Below are 23,737 nucleotides of genomic sequence, written 5' to 3'. Positions count from 1 at the left end.
TACGTTTCATCGGGTAGATGTTGTTGTTTTGAAATCATGAACAGAGGCAGTCTTCAAAAGGATAATTTCAAAAGGATACTATCTTGACAATAATTGCTGGATTCATGGAGGGATGAGAGGATTCCTTTTAAAACTAATGGATTCATCAAGGATGCTGAAAAGATAAGAGTAAAACTGATGGAAGTCCCTCCAAAAACCAATGGATACATGCATAACCCCCTCCATATTTTCTTTCAAGCCTAAGCCCAAAGCCTAAAACTCTCTCCAAATTCACTTCAATCGACAGCCCAAAACCTTTTTGTCCCAACCAATGGGTTGAAGCTGGTCATGTCATTCCATCTGCACAATTCCAATTGCCCATCAAAAAAGATATTTTTGAATTTTAAATTGATTAAAATTTTAAATCTTATTTGATTAAGATTTTTGTTTATGCACAACATCAAATAGTTATATGATTTTAAATTTTTTGTCCCACATTGAGTTTTAATTCTATTCTTATTTGGACATTTTATATTATAAAAGTAGATTTCTAAACTTTAGAAATGTAAGTAGTGCTTTGGGAGCTTAAGAAAGAAATTAACACATTGTAACTTTGGCTTTTGCTTTAAATGGAATTAGAGGGTTTGAGTGAATGTTCTTGAAAGGTTATTGAGAAAAGGTGTACAAAGAATTTTGGATTGGTTTGGAAAACCATATATTTTATTGTACTGTAATTTCTCAATAGTAGTAGAGTTGTTTCACTTTGTGAATGTAAGAAAGAGGTTGAACCATTTTTCATTGTCCATTTGTTTCCAAGTGGTATTTTTTTAATCAATTAGAGGATGCAATAGGAAGTCATTTTTAAAAAAACTAAAAATATAATTATTTTTTCAAATTAAATATTTGAATTTTATGTATATTTTATCTAATAAATATGCATTAGAAAATATACTCTCTAAAAAATGTTGCTAGACTCCAAACGACCAATCTACTTTGAAATATTAAAATACAATTAAAACTTGTTGGATTCTTCGTCCTATACTTAATTAATGTTCAACGGAGCATCTTAAACATTCAGAACAGGCTCAAACATATCACTCCAATAAACATGCATAGGGAAGTTCCATCTCTAAAATATTCTCAATGTCGATGCACATGGGCATAAGGACAAATATTCTCAATAGTGTTTTGGGAGTCTTAATGAAGGAAAACCTTGTACTTTTGTCCTTTTTTTAAAATAGAGCTAGAATAATATGGGAGGATAATCTTGTGAAGTTGAGTGTTCTTGGGAGATTATTGAAAAAGGGTATACAAAACATTTTGGATTGGTTTGGGAACTATAGAGGTCAACTTTATTGTACTTTAATTTTTAAATAGTAGAATCGTTTTGCTCCGTTGACATATGTAAGAAGTTGAACCACGTAAATTCTTGTATTTTTTTATTTGTTTAATTTTTATAGATTTTATTTTTATTGTTTTTTTAGCCATTTTTATAATAGATACTTTACTAGCAATTCATGGGAAGCTTAAATTCAAAAGATAAGAAAATAAAATCTCAGCTTCATAACTTATTGTATCAAAGGTGACCCAAATCAAGGAAATGAAATCCCAAATCCCTCCTCACTAAAAGAATGCTGGAAGTTTTGCCTGCGATCACAATTTTGGTTTTGCAAGAGGATATTTCAATTGTACAAATAACATTGAAGTTTTGCAAATGAGAAAATTTACTTATTTTCAAAAAAACCTTCACATATTTGAACTAGTACAATATCTTTAAGTATTCATCACCCAAGCGAGACCTCGAGTTGTAGAAAATGTATTTCAATTTTAATCTACAAATGATGAATTAAATAATGGTAATATCTTCTTTTTTTGTTCTATAAAATTAGATATTTTTAAAAATGATTCTCCAACTTTTTAATTTTTTTTAACACTTTCAAATTTAAGTACTTACCTTATCTTATGTTGATTACATTGGAAATGTAAATAAAAATAAAAAATAAAAACATTTTCTAAACTAAATAGACCCTAAGCTTTCTTCTATAATTAGTTCCTATTTTGGGTTAATAAATACCATAAAATTGAGCTCATCAATGACGATGTCAGAAAGAAAAAGCTCCTTAGATGGTTATGTCCAAAAGAAAATGAAATTAAAAAAGAAAAATAATCTCTTAAATCATAGCCAGCAAGGCATATGACCAAGCATCCAATCTCTTTCGTTATATAATAAGGTACCCTTCAGAAATATTGTTAATAGCATCATTATGTTAGAGTTGTTAAAAGTCAAAGGTTGTTGAATTCGTCATCCTGTGCGTAATTGCTTGAATGATTATGCCATTAATCATATTTTAATTTTATCAGTTGTTGTGGTCTGAACAAACCATTGTTAGCTGTCCACGATAATTCAATTTGGAATATATAATACAATTACAACTTTTTAGGTTCATCCTTTGAAAAAAAAAATAACAACTTGTTATGTTCTTCACCCTTCGGTTAAGTTCTTGAATAATATTCATATGCCATCAAACAATTTTTATTTTATCATTATGGTCTACTTACATAAAAACTATATAAAATACATAGTTGGTATAGTTTTAAAACTTCACTTCCGGATTAAAAGATTGTTACATATCTCTAGTAAAAAATTAAGATGATAAATAAAAGATATTTGATCATATTTTAATTAATTGGGCATGTAGAGTCTAAAACTCTACCAACATTGTATAGAATAATAGTCTCGATGCGTTAACCTTAATCAACTCCCTGTCAGAAGAATGATATCTAGGGATCAATGTTTTAAATGGAATTGAAAGTAGTTTCAAGAAAATAGCAGTTTCAGTTTTTTGGTAGAGTTTCTGAATGATTTATCTCGTTTGAAGAATTACTTGAAAAGTTATCAGAGAAGGAAGAATTCATCAAATGTATAATAGGAATCTGAATATGATCTTGTACTTTTCTTCAAATTTCTTTCAAGTCTAGCTTATAGTGACAAACCAAGGTCAATTCATATCAATTATGTGGAACACAAGTTTCCTCCATTTTTCTAGAAAGTAAAATGGAAAGCACAAAGCCCAAGCGGTTGTTCTTCTAATTTTTCTCATTATATGCTTTAGTTTTCTTCTACAAGCTCATGTTTTCGGTCAATAATTGCCATATGTTGACATCATGAATTAATAAGATGGCTCTGTCCAAAAAAAGAAGAAGAGGGGGTCGTGTGGGGAATTGAGCTCTTTAGTGTTCTGCTAAGGATACTTGGCATGACTTCTTTAGTGTTCCTTGATATTAAACAACTAGCATAAGCAGAAGAGAATGGAAATTAAATCTAGCCAACACAATTATTACACTAAAGTACTGAACTGGAATATTAGAACTCGAAATTGTATTAGTTCCTCTGTTTCTTGCAGATGAAGGTGGTAATTTGATATTTCAGTTTATAAATTGTTTACTAAATCTCTTGCAATGGTGATAAAAGTCCTCAAAGAACCTCAACCATTCCACTACTGCTTTATATATTGAATAGAAAGAAGCTCATTTTCCTGATTTCTATAGAACTTGAAATGAGGACTTGTGTACATTTATTTCTCATGAAGTAAATTAACAACAATTCAAACAAGGAAAGAGAGAAGATCAGAAGTTTACATTCTTATTTCATACTAAAACTTAGGTATGTCAACTTGGAAACAATTCCGAAATAATAGTATTCTTCATCTTACTTTCTTGTTAAAACTTGTAACATATTCATATGATTTATTTTGCAGGCATGCTTGTACATCTGGAAGTCTGAGAAATTCCTGTCTCTCCTGTCGATTTGTTTTATGTTTTTTGCATGAAAATGACATTAATGAGGACCTTCATTTTGAGATTGCAAAGATGAAAAGTGATATGTTTGTTGTTTGTAGGCACTCAGCCAGGTTGCATGATTTGTGAGACAATGTTGATGGTAAGATGCCATTTAATTCTTATTTCAAGTTTTGGTACTCGACGACATTCTAGGAACAAGTTCTTTGCTGAAACAGAGTGTAAAGATGGGAAATAGAGAAAGAAAATTAAAATTACCACTTCTGTACTCAATCATAATTATTGCGAGCTTAGAAATAGCAATAATTATGATTTACATCTAAAAATTCAAGTTTCAAAAGAAAAAATATCTATGTTTTTGCTTCATTTTGTAGGTAATATTCTGGGTTGAGAGACAGTGAATGGAGTAGCATGCTAATTCAAGTTACAGATCAGGTAGTTCCAATCTTTTACATTTTTTGTACTTGACTAAAATGAAAGTCCTTGGCCATTAACATGAAGATTCCTTATGGAAATACAGGTCTTCCACAAGGGGTTGAGCTAAAATTACCGGACCTCCATATTGATTTGGCTTTCTGGCCTACGAAAAGGCTATGAAAACTAAACTTTTGAAGTTGAATCGTCATGTCTTCACCAAGGACCTGTCCAGACACCACCGTCATGCCAATAGTCAATCTTTGAATCTGATCGTTCACATCCAAGCAAGATCAAAGCTGTTGTTCTGTTATCAGTGTAAAAAGAGAAGCTTCTCAGCTGGATTGTGATTGCAAACTTCAGAGTGGTTACCCTCAAAGCTGCTAGCTTAGAAAACTTCTATACCTACTGAGACATTTTGGTTGACTTACAACTCAGTTTACAATCCTGGTAAAGAATTTAATCCTTACTTCAGCTCAGTACTTCGCTAGAGAAAGTCTGATGAATTGGCTGAGGGAATCTGAAACAGCTTGTTCACCAAGTTCTCAAACTTCCACATGATGACCTGTTTCATAGCCACAGCTACAACCAACTCATGACAGAAATTGCAATTGTTGATAAAAATATGCTCAAATCAGCATGGAGAGGTCAGTTCTTTCTCCAACAATCCATTTGTCAGATTCAACTCCTAATTTGATAAGCTTTTGCTGCAACGGTCTTATTACATGGCCAAGTAGAACTCATCATCCTACATTGATTCCCATATTTGGATTTTCATATTTGTTGTACCAAACCACTTTTCTCTATAAGATCGCATCTTTTATTTCAGTTTTCATTATGCATCACCAATGACGCACTTGATTACTGTTTGCAGAGGTTTAAGTATATAAGCTTATCAACCAATCAAGGTTTCAGCAGACCAGATAAACAGAATTAAGGTACTCACATTATTATTCATTTTTTCACATTCTAAAAATGCAGTCTGTTTCTAACTAGTTAAAAATTCACTAGACAGATAATGAAGAACACTAATGGTTCGAGACAACAGTAATTCAGGAGTGGAGCAGGGGATGGGTGCGAACTTGGATGTGGGGTTCCTGTCTTATCTATGAGAAACTAGGAATAAGGATGGAAGGTCAACCCATGTTATCCTCCATGAGCTTCCTCTAATGCTGAAGAAATACTTTTAACAATTACTGCTAAGCTTTGATTACTCCAAACAATGGGTTGAAGCTGATCATGTCATTCCATCTGCACAATTCCAGTTGCCTGCCAAAAGAGATACTTCACGAGCAATGCATGGGAAGCTAAAAGATAATTGAAGAAGATGAAATTCCAACTTCATAACTTATAGCTGATAAAGACAAGTCTGATGAATCTTATTTGAACCGGTTGCAGATTAACTTTACAGTTTTATACTAATACAATATCTTTAAGTATTCATCACTGTGTACTGTCCAAAATTTCATTTGTTATGTCAACTTTCTCTGGTAAGTCAGAATAATCATGTTCCCACCACTTTTGTTGCTAGAAAGCATAGACCAACTTCTTGTTCTTCTTCTCTTTTTCTTGTAATTTAACATACTTTACTGCTTGAGTTATGGTAAATGTTTTACCAGTTTTAATCTCTGTTTTACTTTGCAAATGATGAATTAAATATAGGTAATAACTAAGCTTTTTTTCTATACAATTAGATATTTTTAAAAATGATTTTCCAACTTTTTAATTTTTTAATATTTTAAAATTTAATTTCTTACGTTATCTTATGTCAATGGTCATGGGGTTGATGAAGGCTTCAAACAGTTTTGGACTCCCAGTGGGGATGAATTGGTTGTGGTGTATGTGAAGGAAGCCATAATTAAGATAGAATACTGATAGCAAATTTGAAAGCTCAATTTGCCAGTTTAAAGTTTTCTTTTATTCTTCTGTATGCTTAATTATATGCATTTGTCAAGTTTTACAATTTTTTAGATTTGAGGTTAATCATTTGATTTAAAGAATGATAATTTGATTTTTTTTTTCTCGTTTTAGAGAGGAGTAAAAAAAATTATTATTATTTTTTATTACGTTAAAAAGTGATTATTTTTCATCAGCCATGTGCTTACAATATCAGAATTAGTTAGTAGAAGTATAGAAAACTACTTTATTTATTAAGAAGAGTTATTTCTGTAAAGAAAACAAGGTTATCAGAAAATCTTACGGTAAAGAAATACTAGGAATTATGTTTAATTGTAGTTTAGAAAACTCTTTGGAGAGAATAACCATAATCGGACAATTGAAATTCTGACAAAATAGCATTGTCCATGTTCATAGTTAATGAAATATTATTATTAAAAATTTAATTTTTTTGAATAAATTACTCTCACTTTCAAGATTTCATCTTAATTCATTTTGGATCCACTAATATTCAAAATGAAAATTCAACCACAAAACCTTAAATATCGTTAACAAATATTAAAAAATGACTAATTAAGCTACACATGAGATATAAAAAGTTTAATTTGTTTATAACAATAATACATTTTCGAAAAGGCATCCAATAATTAAATTTAAACAATTTCTTGGTCCTATACTTAATTAATATCTTGGATGATCTTATATCAACGATCAAATCTTTATTTCATGGTTTTCAGGTAGAATACAATGCAATTTTCTTTTTCTTCGTCATTTTTAATCCTGTATACTACCTAACTGAATGTTAGAATGTTGCAGAAGGTGATTTACAAGGAAAAGAGAGAAGACCATTCTTTAGCATGGACTTGAACATGAAGAGACAAAGTAGCTGCTTGGAAGCCTTTCCCTCAATACCTAATGAGTGAAAGATGCCTTCATCAATACCCAAAGGAAATTTTGCTTCCTTCCATAACCAAAGCTATTTTCTCTAGCGAAGTTTGGTACAAGGTTCCTCCATATTTAGTGCAGATTAACCTCTGCTTCCTTTTTATAAACAATTACGTGGAAATTTCAATAAAATAATTAAAAAGTTAAATGAACTTTCTTTTCCAACTTAAATAGCATCTCCTTTTGTTAAAGCATCATCATCTTTATCTGCTTTTGATAAAGCATGAGCTGCTTAGTGGCAACTCCACTTCTGGTTGTCGCAAGAAAGAGTTTCCAGCAATTTTGCTTTGTACAACAATTAATTTTTACTAACTTGGCTTCTAGATCATTTCTTTTCCCAACTTTGTCTACTCTCATTTTCCTGCAGTTTCTTGTGAGATCGCAACCATGTCTTTCCTTGAAGAAGCCCTGTCCAGTATACGAGAAGTCATTGTCTCGAAACCCTTCGATTTTCTGCTAGGCAAGTTGGGCTCTTATATCTCACAATTTGCTACTGAAAAGCAGATTCACGAGGGGATGCACAAGTTGAAGATGGAATTGCTGGAGATTCGTGCGGTGCTTGATGATGCTGAGGAGAGGCAGCTAAAAGATCAGTCCGTTAAAATCTGGTTGTCCAACCTCCAAAACTTGGCTTACGATTTGGACGATATTTTGGACGAGATGGCAACAGAAATTTCGAGGCGCAATTTGATGATGCAACGTCGAGGTGGCTCAAGTAAGAAGCCGAGACTCATGATCTCTGATTCATACAACACTGTTATGTTTAACAGGGACATGATGTCCAAGATAAATGATGTCACTGCCAGATTGAAAGATTTAGAACCACAGAAAAATCAGCTACAGTTGAGAATGATTGGCTGCCATAGATCTGAAAGGATAGAAGAACGACTGCAGCCTACTTCTGTGGAGATCGAAACTCATGTGTATGGTAGAGATGAAGACAAGGAAACAATACTCGAATTGCTCTTCAACAGTGATGATGAAGGAAGTTTTGTGATTCCCATCATTGGCATGGGAGGGATCGGTAAGACAACCTTGGCCCAACTTGTTTACAATGATGCTAGTATTCAAAATAATTTTGACCTTAAAGCATGGGTTTGTGTTTCTGATGATTTTGATGTCACAAGAATAACAAAAGCAATTTTACAAGCAGTCAGTTCAGAGCCATGCAATGACAATGAATTGACTTCACTTCAAGAAAAATTAAAGAAAACGTTGTCGGAGAAAAAATTTCTGATTGTTTTGGATGATGTCTGGAATGAGAATTATCATAACTGGACCATTCTACAATCTCCTTTTCTAACAAGGACTCCAGGAAGCAAAATTATTGTGACAACACGAAATCTTGTTGTTTCAGCTACAATGGGTGCTTCTCATGCTCATTCTTTAAAAGTTTTATCAGACAATGATTGTTTATCTGTATTTGCTCAACATGCAATAGGAGCAAAAGACTTTGGAGGACATCCTAACCTAGACGAAGTTGCTGGGAAATTAGTCAGAAAATGCAACGGTTTGCCTTTGGCTGCTAAAACCCTTGGAGGCTTGTTACGAACTAATGTTGACCATGATGCTTGGAAAGATATACTAGAGAGTGAGATATGGAAACTATCAGAACATCAGTGTGGTATAATTCCGGCTCTTCAATTAAGTTACCATCATCTTCCTCCACATTTGAAGAAATGCTTTGCGTATTGTTCTATTTTCCCTAAGGATTATGAATTTGCAGAAGAGGAGGTAATCTTGTTATGGAGGGCAGAAGGCTTGTTACAAGAAGCACAAGATAAACAACGCATTGAATTGGGTCACAAGTACTTTAGAGATCTACAGTCAAGGTCTCTTTTGCAAATATCGAGCGAAGATAATTTTCGATTTATTATGCATGACCTCATTAATGATCTGGCCCAATCAGTTGCTGGAGAACTATGCTTTAGAATGGAGGGTGATAAGCAAATTTCAAAGCAAGCTCGCCACTTATCTTACATTGCTAGCGAGTGTGATGGCATCAAAAAATTTGAAGGCATTTGGGAAGCAAAGCATTTACGAACCTTTTTGCCATTGAGGTTGTCATATAACGGAAGGTCTTATGTAACCAACTATGTTTTAGCATATTTGTTGCAAGATTTGAAATGCTTGAGGGTGCTTTCTTTGGAAGGCTATGAGATCTCAGTATTGCCTGATTTTATCGGAGATTTAAAACACTTACGGTTCCTAGACTTTTCTCAAACTTGTATTACAAGCTTGCCTGAGTCAATAAGTACCCTCTATAATTTAGAAACCCTTTTGTTATGGCATTGCTATTGTCTTGAGAAACTACCTTCAAAGATGGAAAACCTAGTGAACCTATGTTATCTTGATATCACCTATGCTTCTATATCGGAAGGCATGCCAAGTAATTTTGGTACATTAACAAATCTTCAAAGATTATCCAATTTTGTTGTAAGTAAAGGTAAGGGATATCAAATAAGAGAGCTAAAAGATTTATCCAATCTTAAGGGTCGACTTTGTATTTCTGGGTTAGAGAATGTTACTGAAATTCAAGATGCATGGAAGGCTAAGTTACCAGATAAAGCAGGACTCGAAGAGTTGGAGTTGGAGTGGAGTCGTTGGCACTTTGATAATAGAATAAAAGAAGTTGAGAAAAAGGTGTTGGATTTTCTTCAACCTTCTAAAGGGCTTAAGGAGCTCGCCATTAAGGGCTATTGTGGTGCGACATTGGCAAAATGGGTAGGAGATTCTTCGTTCGATAATTTACAATCTTTATGCCTCGAAGATTGTCCAAATTGCATGTCATTGCCATCAATTGGGAAATTGCCATCATTGAAAAAAGTACGCATCAATGGGTTGCATAGTGTAACTAATGTTGGAGTTGAGTTCTTTGGAGAAGACACACCAAATGCATTTCCATCATTGGAGATTTTACAATTTCAAGACATGCTTGAATGGAAGAATTGGAATCTTGGTGAAGATGATGATGAAGCCAAGAAATTCGCAAAACTTCGCGAGCTCTGTATTTGCAGTTGCCCCAAACTGATGGGGACTATACCGGAATTCCTTCCTTCATTGGAGAAACTTGTGATTGAAGAATGTGAGAAATTGGAAATTTCAATTTCAAGCCTTCCAAAGCTTTCAGAATTAAAAATTTATAAATGCAAGGAAGTAGTGTATAAAGGTTTTGCAAACCATAGTTCATTACAGAAAGTCATTCTTTCTGACATTCGCAAGTTTACTTGTAGAAGAGAACGCTTACGGTTAGCGTCAGTAAGAGTGGAATCCCTTGTGATTTATAATTGTGAAGAGTTGTTCTCCTTGCAAGAGAATAATTGGGGATTTCTAACTCAGTCAATGTCCCTTGGTAATTTGACAATTGGTGATTGTGCCCAACTTTTCTCCATAGGGGCAGAAGGGGAAAGAGAAGAATTGATGCAATTGAAGATCCCTTGCAGCATTAAACGTATGGTAATAAGCAATTGTGAAAGGCTAGAAAAGCTATCAACAACTTTGCTGTCCATCACATCGCTGAGGGTGCTACAGCTTCAATCTTGCCCAAAACTGATTTCTCTTTCAAAGAACAATTTGCCTTTGAATCTGAATACGCTGGGGATTGATGATTGCCAAAATTTACGATGCTTGTTGGACGAGGGAGAGAATCTCAACATCGGCAATGCCTGTCTTCTTGAGCACTTGACTATTACAAGGTGTCCATCTCTTATATCTTTATCATCAAGAGGTAAGTTACCGTCGGAGCTTAAAGAATTGACAATAGAGTCTTGTTCATCTCTTGTATCTTTATCATCGAGAAGTGAGTTACCCACGAGGCTTAAAAAATTGATAATAAAGTCTTGTTCATCTCTTGTATCATTATCATCGAGAGGTGAGTTACCCATGGGGCTTAAAGAATTGACAATATGGGATTGTTCATCTCTTGTATCTTTATCATCCAGAGGTGTGATACCTACAGGGCTTAAAGAATTGGTGATAGAGAATTGTCCAAAGCTAGAATCAATAGCCCAAGAAATTCCACAAAATGCTGCTCTTGAATCTATTACTATCTCTCGTTGTGATAAGATTAATTATTTACCTCAAGGATTGAACAAGCTCAGCCATCTCCAGAATATTAGGTTATGGAGTTGTCCGAATTTGGTTTCCTTCCCAGCAAGTGGTTTTCCCACCACAAACCTCAAAGTGCTCCGCCTTGTTGGTTGTACAAATCTCCAAGCTCTGCCCCACGATATACATAGCCTCAACTGTGTAGAAGAATTGGAAATAAGATATTGTCCAAGTTTGACATCCTCCCCGGAAGTGGGCATTCCTACCACTCTCAGATCACTTGTCATCCAAGGACCCAATATTCATAAGTTGCTAACTGAGTGGGGATTGCATAGACTCACTTCTCTCAAATCTCTCTCCGTAAGCAATGGCTGTCCAGATGCATTGTCGTTTCAACAAGAAGAGATAGGAATGATGTTGCCCTGCTCTCTCACCACTCTCGAAATCTGTGATTTTCCAGAACTAGAAATCCTGTCCTCCAACGGCTTTCAGAACCTCACCTCATTGGAGAAGTTGATTGTCCACAACTGCCCAAAGCTCAGATCTCTACCAGAAAAAGGCATGCTTTCTTCTCTTTTGGTGCTAGATGTTTCTAGTTGTGCAATGCTAAGAGAACGGTGCGAAAAGGATAAAGGGCCAGAGTGGTCCAACATAGCCCACATACCTGGTCTGCGATTCAGATTATGATTCATAGGATGATGCTTCAGACTATAATTCTGCAAAACAAAATTGAAGTTACAGGTATGACGATCTGGAATTGATTATAACCGCTTCAAAAGTTTATTATAATTATTTTTTTTTTTTGGAAAAGGTTTAAGGTGATTTCATTCCTCAAGGTAATTCTACAAAAACTACCCTTGTATGGCAGTGATGCAGAGAGCACCAATCAAGGCTATACCTCCGTTTGGTAGCTTGTTCTGCATATATGAAACCAACAAGAACATCAACCAGGTTGCATATGAGATCAGCCTAAGCATAAGAGACTCCCTAAAATGACCAACAAATGGCCCAAGCATGGAAAAATGTATACAATAAAGGGAAAGGAAAAACACTTTCATTTTATTTCATCTTTTACCTTTTTGATTTTCAGACCATTAATTTTTGGAAGTTTGTGGTCCTCTAGTTTGTAGCATTAATTGAAAAAATTGAGATTTTTCTCAATTATTTTTGCAGGAACCATGGTCTTATGAACAAAATGCTTGCCATCTGCTGAGAGTGAAGCTTGAAATAGCAGAAAGGGAGTTGACATTGATCTTCTTAATGCCAATTGCTACACTGGAGCAGAGGTAATTTGCTACTGTATAGAAGCTTCCCTATCTATGCCAGAAACATTTGCTACCGTATCAGTATTATAGCGCTCTTTGCCACAACCAATACAATTGATTCTTTGGCAGCGTTTAGTCCCAGTTTATCTCAATCCTGACATGTCCTCAACTTCTGACACTATGATACATGATCTAAACAGCGTCACCAGCAGCAACATTGATTAATTTGCGAATCAGTAGAACTACTTCGCTGCCTAAAGCATCCCAACTCTGAAATGAGAACTTTAATTTTAATGTACTACATTGGTGGGAAGAATATGCCTTCAGGTATTTTACTTCTCTCTGTGCTTCTTCATTGCAGAAAAACAGGGTTTTACCAATTGAATCTTCTGTTAATTATTTTGTCCTTGATACCTCTGTAATAGTACTCTGTCAAATAATTTTGCCATCATTATGAATGAATGCTAATATTCTCCTTGATTATTTGTAAACCCAACAGTGCAAAAAGGATAAAGATGAGAGTGGTCCAAAATCGACACCATATGAGTAGATTGCTAATTCCTAGGTATGATCCAGAGGAGAAAATAGGGAGACGTTTCATCACTCAAGAAGAGATGGTCGATTACAATTAGACGAAGGTATGTAAATTTGGAAATATTTAATTGCATTCAGGATCATCAATTTGAAATTTTATGTTCACAGTGGTAGATATGTATAACCATGAGATGATGGCAAGTTTTTTACTTTTTTTTTTCACATACTATTTTACATATTCCAGTTTCTCTGCCATACCCTTTTGCTGAATGCTTGCCTCAGCCTATGTTGAGGAATCACGAGACCAATGGTGGAGAAGGAATAGAGGTGTCCAGAAGGAGGGAACAAGACCGTGTAATATTCTACTGGTTTGGATTTGCTTTAAATTCTTAGATCAGATCAACTAGTTAAATGTTTCTCATTTTTTGTTTCTTCTAAATTGAACTGAGCAAAACCAAAGTTTCAATTTTAGGTATAACTACTAATAGACTCCTGCTTACAACATTTTGGACAGGCATTTCCAAAGCTCATTTTCTTAGAAAGGAGTACATATTTTTGCAGAATTAAGGAAGAAGTTCTGTCTTCCATCATGGAGCAAAGTGGTTTAATTTCAAGTTATTGTAACTTGCAGATGGTCTTGTCCAGGTTCGATATGTTTAAAATATAATGTAGACATTATTTTTGGGCATAGCGATTTTTTTTTTAATCATAATAATGGTTGAATTGAAAATGCTAAAGTAGTGGCTGAGCAGAACTGTACCTGTTGCTTTTGGAAAGACTGACATCATAACAAAATATGAAATTTTAAAATAGCTTTAGTTCATTCTTCTTCTTCTTTTTGGTGATAAACATATAATATGCTAACTTAGTTTGATTTTAGAGATGATGTACCATACAGCAAGCTACTGATCTATTATGTCTGGATAAAATTAAAGTATAAAGGGTAGCTGTCAAGCTTGTAGCAGTTTATAGAACAATGAAACGGGCAAATGCTTTACATATTTTAGTTCTCCTAGATAACTTCCTTTTGGTCGTGTGTCCAAGGTAGCTCAATTGCTTTGTGCTTATATATATTTTCATCGCAGAGATTCTGCTTGTATCTGGATATGTGAAAATGAGAACTGTTTGATGCCATTGAAAGGAAAAAGAGCATAATGAAAGAAAACGCATCCCCATGGTGTGTAAATTTAAAAATCCTCTTACTCTGTTTTTTAACTCTATTTTTCATTTCAATCATTGATTCTTATTGAATAACAATGCTTTAGTTTATTTGTATGTGCAGGAATCTGAACAACAATAATGACCCAAAAGTATAAACTTCAACCTCTGCGTGAGATTTACTAACCATACAAACACAACCATTTAGAGGTAGTTTTCATTGAGGAGACGGAAAAAAAAAAGATGCATTAACAATAGAACCAATTGCTTCTGATTGAACTATTTTATTAGTTTTTTCTTTTTTAAATTTGTTACTGTAACTTCATTTAAAATCTGTTGATTTATGCTCATTCTAAACTTTCAGATTACTGATAAATAGAGCATTATGATCCACTGTTGCAAATTCATTTCATGGTTTCGAAGTTGATTAAGTACTACTAATATTATCAAATTGGAGGCCAGGTGACTAAATATTACTAATATTTTGCTTCATGTCATTTTGTTAAGATTATATGGGAATTGATTTCAAAGCATGACTTTTCCCTGTTATTACTGCAGGTATGCAAGTCTTACATTAAGGTGGTGATCATGGTAGCATGCTTACTTGATTTGTGAGTGATTCAGATTTTAAAAAATTTATTATTTCTTATCCAATTTCAATTAGAATAGACTCAAAGAAAATGAAAGTGCAAAGATTATACTATTTAGTTTCTAGAGTCCCCCATGAAATTAAACATTAGCAATAATATTGAGCTTTATAAAAAAGGAGGAGATACCTTTCTTTGATTTTGCAGGCAGCCTAGCAGATTGTATTCTATTATGGTATCATACTAATTTAATTTAGCAATCATGTATATAATATGTAATTTCTTTTGATTCCAGTTTAGCTGCACTTAACCTCAAGAGAAGTGAAAGGCAAAACAAGGGAAAAAAAGAAATATGGTGCAAATCAAATAGGACAATTGTCCCGGTGTCAATGGTTAATTGAATGTTCTGCAAGGATACTTGGCATGACATGTAAGATATTCTTCATCTTACTTTCTTGTTAAAACTTGTAAGGTTTTCTTATGATTTATTTTGCAGGCTTGCTAGGAGTCCTTGACCATTAACATGCAGATTCCCTGCGGAAATACAGGCCTTTCACAACAAGGAGTTGAGCTAAAATTACTGGACCTCCATGTTGATTTGGCTTCTGGCCTATAATAGGCTAGTTAGGGAGAGGTCAGTTCTTTCTTTCTCCAAGAGCCTATAATGTCATATTCAACTCTTAATTTTATAAACTTTTTCTTCAATGGCCTCATTACATGGCCAAGTACAACTCCTCATCCTGCATTAATTCCCCTATTTGGATTTTAATATTTGTTGTACCAAACCACTTTTCTCTTTAAGACCGTCTCTTTATTTCAATTTTCATTTTGCATCAGCAGTGACGCCCTCAAGTAATGTTTGCAGAAAGTACAAAATCTCATCAGCCAATCAAGGTTTCAGTAGGCCGGAGAAACAGAATTAAGGTACTCAGCATTTTTATTGAGTATTTTAATCTTAAAATTGCAATCTGTTTCTAACTAGTTAAAATTTCACTAGCCAGATAATGAAGAATACTAGTTCGTTCGAGACAAAGGTAATTCAGGAGAGGAGCAGGGGATGGGTGTGAACTTGGATGTGGGTTCCCTGTCTTACCTTGATATAACCCCTGTGAAATTCAGATTAAGAATGGAAGGTTGATCCATGTTATCCTCCATGAGCTTCCTCTGATGCTGACGAAATACTTTTAACAATTACTGCTAAGCTTTGATTCTGCAAACGATGGGTTGAAGCTGGTCATGTCATTCCATCTACACAATTCCAGTTGCCTGCCAAAAGAGATACTTCACTGGAAATGCATGGGAAGCCAAAAGATAATTGAAGAAGATAAAATTCCAACTTCATAACTTATTACTGATAAAGACAAGTTTGATGAATCTTATTCGAACCGGTTGCAGATTAACTTTACAGTTTTGTACTAGTACAATATCTTTAAGTATTCATCACTGAGAACTGTCCAAAATTTCATTTGTTATGTCAACTTTTTCCGGTATTTCAAAATCTCAAAATTTCATTTGTTATTCAGCGCTGAGTTCAGTTTTGTTCTGCTAAGTTTCATTTGTTGTTCCCACCACTTTTGTTGCTAGAAACCATAAACCAACTTTTTGTTCTTCCCTTTTTCCTGCCATTTTACGTACTTCACTGCTTCTTGCGTTGCAGAAAATGTTTTTCCAGTTTTAATCTCTATTTTACATTGCAAATGATGAATAAAATATAGGTAATAACGAAGCTTTTTATTTTCTAAACAATTAGATATTTTTAAAAATGATTTTTCAGCTGTTTAATTTTTTTAATAATTTAAAATTTAATTACTTACCCTATCTTATGTCGATGGTCATGGGGTTGATGAGGCTTCGAACAGTTTTGGACTCTCAACGGGGATGAATTGGTTGTAGTGTATGTGAAGGAAGCCATAAGATGGAATACTGCTAGCCAATTTGAAAATTCAATTTGCAAGTTTAAAGTTTTCTTTTATTCTTCTCTGTGCTTAATTATATGCATTTGTCAAGCTTTACAATTTTTTAGATTTGAGGTTAATCATTTGATTTAAAGAATGACAATTTGAGTATTTTTTAAAAAAAAAAGAGAATTTTGAAATTGCTTATGTAATTAGGTAATTTTGTTTCAATAAATATGGAGTGAAAAAAGTGATTACTATTTCTTTATTACGCTGGACAGTGATTATTTTTCATCTGCCATGTATTTACAATATCAGAACTAGCCAGTAGAAGTATAGAAAACTATTTCAGTTATTAACAAGAGTTATTTCTATAAAGAAAACAAGGTTATCAGAAAATCTTATGGTAAAGAAATACTAAGAATTATGCTTAATTGTAGTTTAGAAAACTCTTTTGAGAGAATAACCATATTCGATTCAAATCCCCCTTTCTTGATTGAAGCCATCTACTCTGGATTTGTGATCATAATTAAGAACAACATTAAAAACCTAATCCTTTTTTGTGCAAGTCATATTCTGAGAAACAGTAAGCCTAAGATCACTTTTTATATGGGCAATATCCTTTTTTCCATATGCACATGTGTATATACATGTATACATACAAGCAATACATGTCAAATTGCTAATGAATCGAAGGAATGATGGATTCAGGATTTTCCATTAGAGGTGATTAAAAGGTAATTATAATAGTAATCATACTATAATATATATATATATATATATATATATAATTTTATACTTATAAAAAATTAAAAAGTGAGGAGTGATGGCTATCACAACCCATTACCCCCTTAGATCCACCGCTGAATTTGAAGGCGTATTAAGGCTTAGATTTTGGATGTCTTGTTCATCTATACTCAGCATATTGTTCCTAATTACTTTTTTATTTTATTTACTCATCACTCTGATCTTGTTCCTTCTCCTCATCTACCAGCCAACGTGACCTTGTCAAGTTATTTTTCATTGTTTTGCAAGTGCATCTTGACCACAAGCACATAGGGAAAGGCGGAGACGATAGCTGGACACCCTACGTATCGTGTACGTATCTGATTGGACTGTGCCATATTCATTCTCTATCAGGTTACTGATGCATTCACAAAAGCTCTGTAGCTTGGATCGTTTCAAAGGTTATTAAGCAAGATGAACATTCACAGTGTTCATGCTTCCTCTTCAGGGGGAGTATCAGCCAGAAATATTGATAACAAGTAATCCAAATGTAGCAGAAGAATAAAGGCAGCAAATGAGTTGCTACCCATAAAGCTGCTCTTGTGCATAGCAGAGAAAGAATAAGGATTGAGGAAATGCACCGTATCGATAAGGAACTGGAGAAAATGAAGAAAGAGTTTCAAACTACACCGTTTGGAATAATAGTGAAAATGTAATTAATTAACTTTTAAATAGCCGTTAAGTTAGTTAATAGGTGGCTTAGCACTACATGCCACGATTCATCTTCTTTTCAATGCACTCCCATAAAAACAATCCCCCAAAGATCTAAAGAAGGATTCAACTGAATTTGGAATCACCCAAATAAAGCTCTATCATTTTCTTTATTTGTTGAGGATCAAAAGGATATACTTTTAGGTTTTTTTTTTCTTTCCTTTTTCTAGTGCCACTATTCCAAAACAATTTAAAACATTTTCAAATTCCTTGAGATGTTGCTTAGTAACAAATTAAACAAGACCAGATTCAACCTCTCTATTAAAACAGTTGTAAGGAGTTCAACAAAGCCCACATACATTGTGTAAAGGTTGTAAGGCTTAGTAACTCTTTTTTATATAGGCCATAATTTGGAAAAAGGTAATCATAAGATCCTTTTCATGATACATAATATATATTTTATTTTTCGATAGTACATAAGTGCTTACATACACCCCATACATGTCAAATTGCCAATGAATCGAAGGTGTATTAAGGCTTAGATTTTTGGATGTCTTGTTCATCTATACTTGCATATTAGTCCTAATTACTTTTAGATTTTATTTAATTTTCACTCGAATCTTAATCCTTCCCTTTATCTGTCAATCAACGTGACCTGGTCATGTTATTTGTTTAATTGTTTTGAAAATGCATCTTATAAAATTAAAAGACTTCCTTATAAAATCAGAATATTTCTTTTTAGAATTACATGTGTTGATAGCTGGTGATGCACCTTTATATACAGAACATTATAGCTAATCACAATCTGTGTAATAAAGATCATATCACCTAATGAAGGTAATATCCTACAATCTAGCTAGAAATTCTAGTCACGAATTATGCATAAAATGGAAGTCAATGATTCTGCAGATATAGAAAGGAGTGATTCTGTACATCAAGATCAAGTCAATGATTCTGCCGATATGGAAAAGACTGATTTTGTACATCAAGATCGTCAATACTCCCCCTTAAGTTGGTGCATGAAGATTTGAGGTGCCCAACTTGACAAGCAGTTCAAGAAAACGATCCCGTCCAAGAGCTTTTGTAAATATATCAACCAACTGGTATGTAGTGGAAATGTGACAAGGAATTAGTACCTTCGACTGAATGTGATGCTGAGTGAAGTGGCAGTCTATTTTAATTTGCTTTGTTCGTTCATGAAAAACTAGATTTGAGGAAATATGGATTACAACTTGATTATCGCAAAATAACAAAACAGGAGTAGAACAGATGACACCAAAGTCACGAAGAAGTTGAATCAACCAAATTATCTCACTAGTGACTATAGCCACAGCTCTGTATTCTGCTTCTGCCGAAGAGCAAGGAACAACTGTTTGTTTCTTTGCCTTCCAAGAAATGGGGGAGGACCTAAGAAACACAATATACTCAGAAGTAGATCGCCGGGTGAAGGGGCATCCTGCCCAATTAGCATCGCAATGTGCACGAAGTGTGAGTGAATTATCAGATGGAAGAAAGATACCCTGGTCTGGTGCATTTTTCAAATAACGAAGTACTCGATAAGTGGCCTCCAAGTATGGCTGTCGTGGATTATGCATAAACGGACTTAATATATGCACAGTGTAACTAATATCAGGTCGCGTGATGCTGAGATAATGTAATTGGCCCATAAGACACCGATATTGTCCTGGATCTTCACAAGGCTGGCCAGATCCTGTAATTAGTTGGTGGTGTTGCTCCATGGGAAATACAACAGATTTACTACCCATCATGCCACTTTTAGCCAAAATATCTAGCACATACTTGCATTGACATAAGGCAATGCCAGTAGCTAATCGTGCAACCTCAATGCCAAGGAAATATTTTAATTTGCCAAGATCCTTGAGGTGGAATTTATCATCCAAGTACCATTTCAAGAAATTAATTCGAGTCGAATCTGTGTTCGTGATGATGGCATCGTCCACATAAATCAAGACAACAACAAGAGATTTACCATGACATGCTGTAAACAATGAATGATCAACATGTGATTGTTGGTAACCAACGGCTATGAGAGAGGAAGTAAATTTTTTATACCAATTTCGCGATGCTTGATGGAGTCCACAAAGAGATTTCTATAATCGATAATCACGATGTTCCCCCTTACGTGTAAATCCTTGAGGAATCTTCATGTAGACTTCTTCATCCAAGTCACCATGAAAGAATGCATTGTTTACATCCAATTGGTGTAACTCCCAATTACGAGCAGCGGCGACAGCTAGTAGACACCGGACGGTAACTAACTTGGCAACCGGTGCAAAAGTCTCATGAAAGTCTATCCCTTCAACCTGGGTGAAACCTTTGACCACTAGTCGTGCTTTGTAATGCTCCACACTACCATCCGGATTGTACTTGACTTTATAAACCCATTTTGAATCGATAGCATGTTTACCTTCAGGCAGAGTAGTGAGTACCCACGTTTTATTTTCCTCTAATGCTAAAATTTCTTTGGCCATAACATCCTTCCAGTGATCATGCTTGACTGCTTGAGAGAAGGTTTTTGGCCCATCTGTGATGAAGATGGCCACTAAAAAGGCATTTTGAGTATTAGAAAATCGATTATATGTGAGATGTTTAAATAAAGGAAATACCGTTGAGTTAGCTGATGGTGGAATGGGCTGTGATGGAGTGAGAGAGGGCGGAAGCACAAAATTGTAATCTGCCAATATGCTAGAAATTTTTCTAGTGCGTTTAGTCAGAAGAAGAGGTGAAGTTCCTATGGATTGAGTAATTAAGGTGCCACTATCTCAACGGTTGCAACATCATGAGTGGGAGGAGTCCCATGTGACCGATCATGACCCAAGACTTCATCATGAACAGTTGCCTGATCATTGGTAAATTGTGTATTGTCAAGGCTTATCTTTTCTGTAACTCGTGAGCCCATATGCCCAATGTTAGGTTGTTCCGTGTGATCCAACAAAATGTGCTCATGATTGTTGCCCATAAGATTTGTTGTGTCTCTCATAGAATTTTTATGAGAATTTGCTAGTGGATTGCCAATATTTTGTTGAATTCCTTCTGCTGCAAAAGGGAAATAATTTTCATAGAAAGTAACATCCGGAGAAGTATAAATGTACTTGTCTTCGAGATCGAAAATACGATATCCCTTTTGACCATTAGGATAACCTACGAACACTCCAGGTCGAGATCATAAGGCAAATTTGTCTTGAGGCCTACTATTTACATGCCTATAACATAAGCAACCGAAACTCCTCAAGTGCTCATAAGTTGGAGCATTTCCAATCAATAATTCGTATGGTGTTTTGTCACGCAAAACAGAAAGAGGCATTCGATTAATTAAGTAGGCTGCTATCACTCACCCTAAAATTGAATGGGCAGATTAGCATGAAATTGTAATGCCTTGACAACCTCCAATATATGTCGATGCTTACGTTCCACCACTCCATTTTATTGTGAAGTGTCAGTGCAACTATATTGACTTTTTATCCCATTTTCACTATAATAAGTCAATAAGTCCTCATGGTTGAATTCAAGACTATTGTCAGTTTGCAGAATCTTAACTGTCAAATTAAACAGATTCCTCACCCAATGGAAGAAATGAAGCAAATATTTTTTTGTTTCAGACTTGAATTTCATGAGATAAACCCAAGTAACTCGATTATAATCATCTACAATGGTAAGGAAATAAGTGCTCCTGAATAAGATTGAGTGCGATATGGACCCTTGATATCATAATGAATCAATTCAAAAATGCCATTAGTTTTATTTGTACGAACAGAAGAAGGTAACCGTGTCTGTTTCGCTTTGCAGCATGCATTACAAAATAAATGTTTCTGAGTATCAAAGTAACAAGATAAGTTGGGAATCACAGAGAATTGATGAACTGGTAGATGTCCCAATCGACGATGCCATAAACTTAAGTTCCATTGCCTGTTTGCCACCAATGCCATGCCCCCTCTCGTGGATTCCAAAAAATATAAGCCTTTCTTCGCTTTACCCACTCCAATCAGCTTTCTCGAATGTAAGTCCTATATCACACAAAAATCAAACCAAAATATTAGTATACAATTCAAGTCCTTTGTCAATTGTGTCACTGATATCAAATTATAACAAAACTTTGGTATGCCAAAGACATTATTCAGAACCAAAGTTTAGCTAAAGATCACTTGCCCTAAGGCCCGCACATCAATTGTCTCTCCATTAGGAATCTCAACTAGAGGTATGTTAGGATTTTTTACCACATTGGATAGTATCTCAATCTGACAAGTGATATGATCTGTGGTCCCTGTATCAATGACCCAAAGTACTGTAAATGCAGTCTTACCAGAAAAATTATCATTTATGGAGTTTGTTGCTACCATATTTGCCGAAGGAGTCTTTTAGGTTTGTGTCTTTAATAAAGCCATCAGCTGTTGCTATTGTGTACTTGACAAGCCCAAAATTAAAGGAGATCCAGTTTCTACATTTACTGTGAAAGACCCACCCACGTGTGTGCCTATGTGTGATGACGAAGCACCATTGCCTTAACTTGATCCTTGTCTCTGTCCTTGGCTTCCAATGCAACTTTGTGGTTTGCGCCACCAGGAAGGATACCCATTTAGCGCATAACAGTTCTCACATGTGTGGGTCGTCTTGTGACAATGGGTGCAATGCAAATTTCCATCGTCGTTCCTTCCATTATTCCCACTAGCGCATGTCTCTCAAGTCTTTTCTCTAGTTTGATTTGTAACCCACATCTGTCCACCTCCGGTGTTCTTTGCCATTTGGCGTTGTTGCCTTAACGGTGGGTGTCCTAGCAATGATGACTAACCTTTGTTTTTCATCTTGTGCAGCAACAGCATATGCTCGGCTAATGGATAGTAGCGGTTCGATGCTTAGTATCTGAGATCGAATGATGGAGAAGCTGTCATCAAGACTCATTAAAAAATCATAGACCTTCTTTTCTTCGCTCATGATCTGAACCTTCTTGGCTACACCACAAGTACAACCACATGTGCACACAAGAATTGGGTTAGAGGATTGTAACTCACCCCAAACGGCTTTCAATTTTTCATAATATGATGAAATCGGGGTCTTCTCTTACTGGAGGAAAGCAATGGCACGTTTTAACTCATAAACTCTATGAGCAATCCCTTAAGTGAAGCATTCTTCCAAGTTTGACCAAACTTCACTTGTGGTGTCGACATGGGTAGCACTTCCTTGGATCTCTTTAGCCAGTGCATTCATCAGCCACAACAACACTATTGCATTGCATCGCATCCACGGCTGGAAATCTACAGAGTTAACATCTGGTTTCTTTATGCTTCCGTCCACGAATCTTACTTTGTTCTTGGACTACAATGCATTTAGAAAACTATGCTTTCAAGTGAAGTAATTTTCGCCATTTTCACTAAGAGAATGTGTTACGAAGACCAAACCTGGATGATCAGAGGGATGTAGATGATATGGTGAATTTGTATAGACTGCAACGGTTTTGGATGTGTTTGCAACCGTTAGTAAATCCCCACCAGCATTATTTGTTGTACCTCTAGACATGCCTGCAAAACAGATTTAAAAGAGACCTACTCTGATACCATATAAAATCAGAAGACTTCCATATAAAATCAGAATATTTTTTTTTAGAATTACATGTGTTGATAGCCGATTATGCACCTTTATATACAGAACATTATAGCTAATCACAATCTGTGTAATAAAGACCATATCACCTAATGAAGGTAATGTCCTACAATCTAGCTAGGAATTCTAGTCACGAATTATGCACAAAATGGAAGTCAATGATTCT

The 23,737-nt window shown here is 34.9% G+C and overlaps 1 protein-coding gene and 1 long non-coding RNA gene across 8 annotated transcripts; both read left to right on the top strand.

Moving 5' to 3' along the window:
• The first annotated feature begins 3,503 nt into the window (after positions 1-3,503).
• On the top strand, positions 3,504-5,701 carry LOC148760496 (uncharacterized). Of its 2 annotated transcripts, none has more exons than XR_016023179.1 (6): positions 3,504-3,643; positions 3,738-3,919; positions 4,152-4,212; positions 4,298-4,838; positions 5,066-5,129; positions 5,207-5,701. It is a non-coding gene; the product is annotated as an uncharacterized LOC148760496 (long non-coding RNA). The 2 variants fall into 2 exon arrangements; XR_016023178.1 differs by having other exon boundaries at positions 5,203-5,701.
• A 1,626-nt stretch (positions 5,702-7,327) lies between these two features.
• Positions 7,328-17,610, top strand: LOC148760495 (putative disease resistance RPP13-like protein 1). 6 transcript variants are annotated; one of them, XM_088810620.1, is made up of 16 exons: positions 7,328-8,056; positions 8,474-11,820; positions 11,948-12,103; positions 12,253-12,365; positions 12,545-12,671; positions 12,844-12,982; positions 13,123-13,232; positions 13,393-13,523; positions 13,964-14,055; positions 14,161-14,246; positions 14,401-14,498; positions 14,595-14,647; positions 14,919-15,053; positions 15,120-15,257; positions 15,464-15,547; positions 17,554-17,610. In XM_088810620.1, exons 1-2 carry the CDS (start codon positions 7,420-7,422, stop codon positions 11,764-11,766), a joined length of 3,930 nt encoding a protein of 1,309 aa, XP_088666746.1. In that variant the 5' UTR covers positions 7,328-7,419; the 3' UTR covers positions 11,767-11,820; positions 11,948-12,103; positions 12,253-12,365; positions 12,545-12,671; positions 12,844-12,982; positions 13,123-13,232; positions 13,393-13,523; positions 13,964-14,055; positions 14,161-14,246; positions 14,401-14,498; positions 14,595-14,647; positions 14,919-15,053; positions 15,120-15,257; positions 15,464-15,547; positions 17,554-17,610. The 6 variants fall into 6 exon arrangements, with proteins under 6 accessions (XP_088666746.1, XP_088666745.1, XP_088666741.1 ...); XM_088810619.1 differs by having other exon boundaries at positions 7,328-11,820; positions 15,489-15,547; XM_088810615.1 differs by having other exon boundaries at positions 7,328-11,820.
• The last annotated feature ends 6,127 nt before the right edge of the window (positions 17,611-23,737 follow it).

Source organism: Theobroma cacao, chromosome 10 (genome assembly GCF_053813885.1).
Source record: "Theobroma cacao isolate CCN51 chromosome 10, ASM5381388v1, whole genome shotgun sequence".
Taxonomy (NCBI): domain Eukaryota; kingdom Viridiplantae; phylum Streptophyta; class Magnoliopsida; order Malvales; family Malvaceae; genus Theobroma; species Theobroma cacao.
The sequence above is the reverse complement of the archived record's forward strand: the minus strand, read 5'-3'. Positions and strand labels throughout refer to the sequence as shown.

What these genes read in the sequence shown, in the direction of transcription:
- LOC148760495 (XM_088810616.1), top strand. Translation starts at nt 7,420, where the DNA reads ATGTCTTTCCTTGAAGAAGCCCTGTCCAGTATACGAGAAGTCATTGTC.